Below are 8,457 nucleotides of genomic sequence, written 5' to 3' on the forward strand. Positions count from 1 at the left end.
ATATTAGCAATGTGCTTCATTTATGTATTGGGACAGGCATATGCTAGGTTAGGCTAGCTACTGCAGAATCACTTTTACCTAAACTATCTACAAATCTTAATCCTCTAAAAAGTTGGGTTGCGTTTTCTTGAAGTATTCCAGAACCCAAGTCTTGCACTTTGGCATGTGGAGTCGAGTGGGCCGGGAATCAAACCACCAACCCTGCAATTAGTGGACAACCCGCTCTACCACCTGAGCCACTGCCAGAACGCCAGAAACAGACGTTTTCCTTTTCAAAAAAAAGTGGTGGATAGGAGGCTAGCTCAAATTTTATGCTTGTAGTGTATCGATTTGAAATTCTGTTTGTTGATTAGTTGATCTCTATGGGTATACAAGTTGTACGTTTTCATATAAGCCAAGTTGAACAATATCTTACTATTTTGCCATTTTGTACAAATTTTTATGTTGATTTGAGACTATGCTGGAAAGACTAAAATTTTACTTTTTCCATCATAAGACTTGGAAAATCGTGTACAAGTCTTATGGACAACATACAAACTCATTTTTGGAGTTCGACAGCCCCTGGTCACTGTCTGCCTTCAGAGCAGCGCAAGACACACTTTTCTAGCTCATTATGTGCAAAACAGCTTTGGGGAGATCAGATTCTACCTCGGACCAGGTTTATAAGGGGTTAATGTATGACCTGTTTTGCTATCTTATCTAGTTTGGTTGGAAACCTATGATTTCAACCCCCAACTCGGAATGAATTATTCTGATTGGCTGTTGCTCATCTCCTAGTTTACACCTTTTCTTCACTTTGTTGGGCAAATGGGGGGAGGCACCCTGCAGTTTAAGAGGGGGTCACCAAGGTTAGACCTTCCTCAATGTTTTCATTCTCACCCATATCTCTCCTTCTTCAGCTTGTTGTATTCTTGCACTCTTGTTTTCTCTGTTAAGTCTGACTGTGTCACAGCAACACAGATCAATTCATAAGGACACTTTGAGGACTGCACAGGACAAAAAGCTTTGCTGTTGATTGCGGGAATCCTGGAACGTTTTAGACAGTATTTTGGGAATTACATCAGACCCAGTGACTGGTGAGGACTCAACTCAAGCCCCTCGAGAGTGCAGTTGTTAGCCTGTTAATCTGAGACTAAAGACAGGGACATTGTCCTAAAAAGTAACTTTTAGGTGACTTTGGCCAAGTATAACCTTGGACACTCACTATGGCTTTTTTACCAGCCATGCTAGTATTGATGTTTGCTTCAATATCTGACTCTTACTATCTAGAGCATGTAGACCGTTTCGACTGGCAGAAGAGCATTAAACCAGGGGAGGAGTGCCCTAAAAAGTGCCACCCTGAGTGGTGCCCAGATGTCAGGCAGCTGCAGGGCTGGGAATGTGGGAACGGCGAGGGGCAACTGTGTGACCCAGAGCCCCAAACCAGGTCTACTTTATACGGGCATTGTGCTGAAGGTCTTCGCTGCAGAGCTCCACACAGAAACAAAGCAGGTGAACCCAGAGCGATCTGCGTGTGCACCAAGCAAGAAGCTATTTGTGGTTCAAATGGGAAGACATATAAGAATGTATGTCAATTGCGGGTGGCCCAACACAAGCAAAGCAAGGGGCAGATGCTGACAATGGTACATCACGGACCCTGCAAGGCAAGTGAGTATCTTTCCATTTCTACTCGAAAATGGTCAAAAGAACTGTTACTTGCATGCTTATTGGTACATTTTTGGTGGTTTCTGGGTAAATCTCATGAAAACATGTCCAGGCCACATACATTTTTTTTATTTTGCACACAGAATGTGAAGCCTGTTTTAGGACCATTAACAATGTTTTGCATTGTTACATTAAAGGAATGGTTCACCCAAAAAGTTAAATTCTCTCACCATATACTCACCCTCATGCCATCCCAGATTTGTCTGACTTTCTTTCAGAAAGATTTTTAGGAGAATATCTCAGCTCTGTAGGTTCATACAATGCAAGTGAATGGTGACCAGAACAAAAAGTACATAAAGGCAGCATAAAAGTAATCCATATGAGAGTGAAAAAAATAAACTCATCAGAAGAAAAAAAGTCACATAATCTGGGTTGGCATGAGGCTGAATAATTGATGTGATAATTGTTTTGGATAAACTATTCTTTTAATCCTATGACAATTAAGGATATTTTCCCAAAACGGTTTGTTACCATAATACAGCTGGGTGTTTTACAGTCAATGTTTTTTTGTAATTTACATTGTTCTCAATGGTGATTCTCATTATATTCTCATTACTGTAATACTGTATAAGTATGGTACAGTTTAGATACTATATTGTTCTTCATTAATGAGAGTGATGTTTTTTTGCATTGTGGTAATGAGAATTAGTTGCTTTATTTTACTATAATAAGTGTAGTTTTTTTGCATTACAATAATGAGAATTTGTTTTTTGCATTTCAGTAATGAGAATTCATTTTTTTAGCAGTGCGGTAATGATAATGATACATCTATTTACATTGTAGAACTAAGAATGAGTGTTTTGTAATGCAGCAATGAGAATATTTTTTTCTGCATTGCGATAATGAGACTACTTTTTTGTCTTGCATTGCATTGCAGTAATGAGAAAATAGTTTTTTTACATTGCAATAAGAGCAATTTATTTCTTTACTTATTTATTTATTTATACTGGCATTGCAGTTATGAGGAAAAGTGTTTTTTGCGTAACAATAATGAGCCATTTCTTTATTTATTTTGGTGTTATGATTATGAGAAAACATTTTGTACATTGCGGTAATGAGCAGTTTCTTTTTTATTATTTATATATTTATTTTTGCATTGTAGTAATCAGAATGAGATTATTACATTGTGATAATATATTTTTTTATTGCAGTAATGAAAGTGTTTTTTTTTTTTGCATTTGCATTTTGAAATTGAGAATTGTCATATAATGCAATAGTAAGTATTAAAATCTCTATTTTTTTTTTAAATAAAAAATATTATTAATTTCTTTCTTTAGTTTTTGGAGTGATATATGGCTCAAACTTGTTCTTGAAATGTTTTTGTGAGATTCACATTTTTTATTAGCTACACAGTGTTTTGGAATTACATTTATCTGTTTTCTTATTTCCTTTTGTTATTTCTGCCCTACAAAGGCAAAACGCTGTAACATCATGTTTGGTCAAATATGAGTTATGTCATTTTTGGGGTATTCAAGACCTCCTTTATCATGTGAATAAATATCGTGAGTCAATTTGATTGTTTTAACGAGAAATTAAAGGGCTATGACAACCGTAACATCCAAAACCATACGAGAAACCACAGCAGAACGCCATAACAGTTGTTACGGCTCTTAGCCTTTGTTCCGGCACGCTGAATTTGAGTTAAGGTGTTCTGACTTTGTTTCGCCTGGCATCAAGAGATATGTTACGGTGCCGCTGTGATGTTACTGTACTCTGGCTTTGTCATACTGTCAAAGATTACCGCTCTTTTATTGTCACCAAACCGCGTAACATACACACGACACATCTCTGAAATAAAGTGTAGACTGCCGACTGCTTGTTTGTATTATTACTCTGTGATAGCGATGTGATAGGGCGATGGTTCAGATCTGTCAATGTCAGTGACAGCCCGGAGCTTGCTAAATTTAATCTGTGTCACGTAAATTAGCGCTAACGTTGACGCTGACACTCGCCTCACATCAGATGCTGAAAACCAAATATTAAATACAGAGGCATCCTACCTTTCCATGCAATCCGATATAATCCATAGAAGATATAATCCATAGCAATGCACGTCATCTGCTGTATCCACAACAATCCAATGTTTGAGCCATATTTCCTTCTTGCAGGTGTTCACGTCAGATTTTACAGCTGGTTATTGCTAACGTCCATACAAAGTAGGCTAACCTAAATAGTAAAAGTAATTCCAACTTTTTTTCGGTATACTCTGTCTATATTATCTCAGAATTAAAAAGTAGTAATCCAAGTTGAGTTCGTTGACTGAGCATCTTGAGCAGTTTTGTGGCCCTTAACCCTTAACCCTTTAACTGTCACCCCTCCCCCTTTTTTCGCATAGACATGAAAATCACTATCCAAACTTAAATGATTGTATTTCAAGAATGCTTTGTCATATATACCTATGGACAAGTTGTGTTCCAAATTCTAGGTTGATATCTCAAAAATGAGCTTTCAGTAAGATTTTATTTGGGCGCAGTAAAAAACTTGGAATGAGCAGTCTCTAATCTCTAATGTATTGGTCCAATGTTTAATTAATTATTACTCTATATCTTGCATTTAAATACATATACCTTTGTATTCAATTATAATTAAATTATCTTTATTGTGAAAATATGTATTGTATTTATTCATACTGTACATACTGTACTGCAAAGTAACTTGTCTGTTATACTGTTTAACTGTGTTAGTGTTGCCGCACTATCCTGATCATTATAGCACTAAATAGGAACAACCAAAGGTCTTCTATATAATTTAAAACAAATACCATGATGACTAGACCTTGGTTAGGTGTTCTTATAATGGATGTAAGTATGGTAAACAGCAAGTAAATATTGATTATATGTCAGTTACTGCCTTTTGCCTTTGCATGACTCCTGATTTTTGGCACATGATACAAAGGCAGAGTACATTAACTGCCAAACAAGGGTCAAAGGTCAATTTTGAGCTCAAGATTTTTTGCATACAAACATTTCTTCTGTATAGCAACTAGTTGTGAAATTTTGGGAGTCCTACCTATAATACGTTTGTCTGGACAAAACATAAACTTTAAAGTCATTTTTCTCAGTTTCACACTCTAGTGAGTTAAGGTCTTTTGCTTTTGCAGGACAGATTTAGTCTTAAAACTTGATTTGTTTTCTCAGCTACCTCCACCATTTTGGTAAGAATACATCTGCTTTTGAAAATGTAAATGTACATGTAAATGTCCTCACAGGAGAAAGCATTGTCATGGACATGTAGCTGAGTGCCAACATTATCACCTCAATTAAAAGTGTTTATCATGAAAATAGGCCAAAAAAATCTACTTGTTCAGCTGCGATGATGAAAAGTGAGCCGTTAGATTGTATTTGTTTCACTGTCATGTTTAAGATTAGCAGCTTGTAAGTGTTCAGTATCTCACCTTGGGGTAATTAACCAAGTAAACAAACAAGCAGCACACATGGCTCCTACAGAATACAGAAGCTAATGTGAAAGAAACAAACAATAGTAGTCAGATTTGATTTGGTTTGCCTTTTAACAGAAAATCTTTTTTTTTTTTTTTTTTTAGTAATTCTTTTCTAGATAATTTGCAATGTTAGATCTTCAAAGTTCTCCATCTTCCTCATTTTACAGAGCCGAGGATCACTTATGCTCCCATTGACATCATCACACCCAAAGGAAGTGACGTCATCTTTTCCTGCGATGTGTCGTCATATCCATTGGCCTCGATTCTGTGGAGCAAAGAGGGGAATATTGTTTCTTTTCCTGCTGATGACTCAAGCAGGGCTGTACAGGTATGTGCACACACAGGAAGCTGAACGATAAACAAGGTCAGAATATTAATGTAAAGATCTTGTTTTCTCTACAAGTCTGCATATGATGGAAGTCACATAGTCACGTTTTTTCATGTCTATATATCTGAAGTTTTGAACAGAAAAAAATAGTTTTGCACTAATTTGACTCATAACGTGACACATAACATCAAGACTTTAGATTGACATTTGTATAAATGTTTAGGGCAAAACGTATATCTTAGAAAATCCCCCAAAAAATGAATTTTAACTATCATCAGTTTTACTGAATCCTCCCATGTTCATATTACTCAAAAATGTAATGTAACAAAGCAAACTTAAATTAACCGATTGGATTAAATGATTAAATAAGCATTACTTAATCCATGTGTGTTGGGACAACATGGATATTTTTGGTTTGGTTGACTGAAACTGGGCAGAGGTTTTCTAGTTCCCAGCATGCTTTGCATGGGAGTCAATAGGGAGAGTAAATTTTTCAATTAAGTGTTTATTTTCAGTGCATTTGATTAATATAAAGGGGGATTTGCACATCAATTGAGCAATAGATGTGCTAACCATGACATGATGACCAAGATGCACTCAGTAGTGTTTCCCACAAACATGCATTTATCATGCTAACATTTCCTGTCCAAGCTAGTATATCACAGAAAGACTTTCATTTGAGTTATTTCGTCATGTTAAATTTGTAGGGTTTACTTGATTCAATTAAATGTCCTCTACTTTAAGTATTTAAGTTAAAATAAAATGGTAATTTTCCAATGATTTCCACTTTCCACGATTGAATCAAGATCAGCCAAAGAGATTTTTTGTTTTTTACATTTGTTGACATTTTTCCTTCAGTAATTAATTTGAAATGGTCCTGCAGTGTGACAATTTTTTCAACTACTTACACGCAGACAAACTAGCTCACACCAGGTTTACCTTAGACACATTCTCTCTTTCTCACTCTGACAAACAGTTCTGGTTTAGTGCGTAACAGTGTATTTCTGCATAATTACAGGCCCGTGGAGGCCCTCGGCGGTTTGAGTTGACCGGCTGGTTACAGATTCAGGGAGTCGGTCCGAACGATGCAGGTGTGTACACATGTACCGCCAGGAACGCCTTCGGAGAAGTCTCTGCCTCCGCCAGATTACAGGTTACACACACAGGTATGTCTGAGAACACACATTTATAAACACAGACACATTGCCATTAGAAAAACAAGGTCAGAGGTCAACAAGCTGAAATAACAATTTTGGAGGCTGGATTCACATATTCACACACACACACACACACACACACACACACACACACACACACACACACACACACACACACACACACACACACACACACACAAATCCCAAAGTTTTGATAAAGACTGTTTCCGACTGGCACACATACTTACCCAGAGACAAATGCTATTGCTCAGAGGTTGCTCTTTTATAGAGGAACTAAAAATACAACTTAAAAAAAATAAAAACATTTTAAATAATAATAATAATAATTTTCACACATTAAATATAGCAATGGATTATGTTTATTTCACTCTTTGTGTAGACAATCATAGTTTTAAACATGTGATAATTAGTATTTTTATGTTTATGTTTATGTTAGTTTAATTATTGAATGTCTGGTTCTGGGACAAGGCTAAAACAGTCATAAAACATAAACGATGAAGGCCTAGTAAAAAGTTTCCAATTCAGTTCAATTTAGTAAAGACTTTCATATAACAAAAGAAAAAAGTTGAAATATGTTCGTTATAAAATGTGTGTATATATATATATATATATAGACTCATTTGTCTGAATTTGATAATTTCTTATTTTAAAATGAAAAACTATCCATCCACACTACCAGCAGATGTCCACCATGTTATTCATGTTCCATCTGTGGTCTGTGGAGTGGTCAAAAAAGTCATACGAATGCACCAACACTGGAAACTGATCGATTCCCATACTCTACTATCAGTGCTTATCATCTCCTCATTGGTAAAGTTGAACTTGGCCTTCCGAGAATCTGACAGAGCTGACGATAACCGCACAACAGTCAGGGGCTTTCTCCAGCCGGACCGTAAAAGCTGGTAATGACAGGAGGTCGAAAGGGCCCTGAGATGGGGGGAGATTTAGTGGGGAAAGAGAGAAGGGGTGGAAATGCTTGTGTATTATGTGGCAGGTCATTGCTTTGACTGTCTGGCTGTTATCTCTTACTCTGGGGGGGTCTGCTGTTTTTACCTTATCTGCATTAGCAGTGACTGCCTCCCACATCCCTCACTTCCCAGAACGTCTTCACTGCTCTGAACTGGGATAGGTGGGAGTGAAAGGCGACTCTGTACATAGGACAGAAACTCCTATAAGATGCAATTTAAGGTTCTAAAGGTTACTGTAGGGAAAATGGAAAGAAAATAGATTTAAAGTGTGTGTGTGTGTGTGTGTGTGTGTGTGTGTGTGTGTGTGTGTGTGTGTGTGTGTATACCTATTTACATGCCCTTAACCTCTTTGCAAGCATTCATATTTAAGATATACTAATTTTATTTTCTCTTTATATTATCCAGGCACTCAGCTGAACAAGGATCTCCAGCAGAATGAAAAAGGAGTCTATCAAATATTGGACAAAGAGGAGAACATAGATGATGAAGATTACGAGGGCCAGCCAAGTGGAAATATGTATTCGTAAGATATAAATATTAGAAAAAATATAGCATTTAAAACAGATTTTTTTATGATTAAATTTAGGCTAGCATTAAGTTTTTACTCCTACAATATTTGACGCCCTCTTCATGGTTTATGTTTATGTGTGAGCATTGTATATAAATCCAAATAATTTGTATTTACTCATGATTGTACTTCAAACAGACCTTAATTAAATAGTTGATTAACTGATGTGTTCATTTATTGAGTCCTGGAAAAGTTCTTATCGTACACAATTTCACATCCCTGAAATCTCTGATATTGCCATTGTGCAAATGTGAATACAGTATGTCTGTGTT

General features: G+C 36.4%; 1 protein-coding gene across 1 annotated transcript; it reads left to right on the forward strand.

The window, feature by feature from the left end:
• The first annotated feature begins 1,235 nt into the window (after nt 1-1,235).
• On the forward strand, nt 1,236-8,144 carry LOC127663483 (kazal-type serine protease inhibitor domain-containing protein 1-like). Its single transcript, XM_052155081.1, has 4 exons — nt 1,236-1,647; nt 5,311-5,471; nt 6,490-6,637; nt 8,023-8,144. Exons 1-4 carry the CDS (start codon nt 1,236-1,238, stop codon nt 8,142-8,144), a joined length of 843 nt encoding a protein of 280 aa, XP_052011041.1.
• The last annotated feature ends 313 nt before the right edge of the window (nt 8,145-8,457 follow it).

This window comes from Xyrauchen texanus, chromosome 23 (genome assembly GCF_025860055.1).
Source record: "Xyrauchen texanus isolate HMW12.3.18 chromosome 23, RBS_HiC_50CHRs, whole genome shotgun sequence".
In the NCBI taxonomy this organism is placed as follows: domain Eukaryota; kingdom Metazoa; phylum Chordata; class Actinopteri; order Cypriniformes; family Catostomidae; genus Xyrauchen; species Xyrauchen texanus.

Bases quoted from the DNA above. Each gene is read 5' to 3' on its own strand.
- LOC127663483 (XM_052155081.1), top strand. From the start codon at position 1,236: ATGTTTGCTTCAATATCTGACTCTTACTATCTAGAGCATGTAGACCGT. The intron at 1,648-5,310 runs GTGAGTATCTTT...CTCATTTTACAG, and splicing joins TCACGGACCCTGCAAGGCAA to AGCCGAGGATCACTTATGCT. The intron at 5,472-6,489 runs GTATGTGCACAC...GCATAATTACAG, and splicing joins ACTCAAGCAGGGCTGTACAG to GCCCGTGGAGGCCCTCGGCG.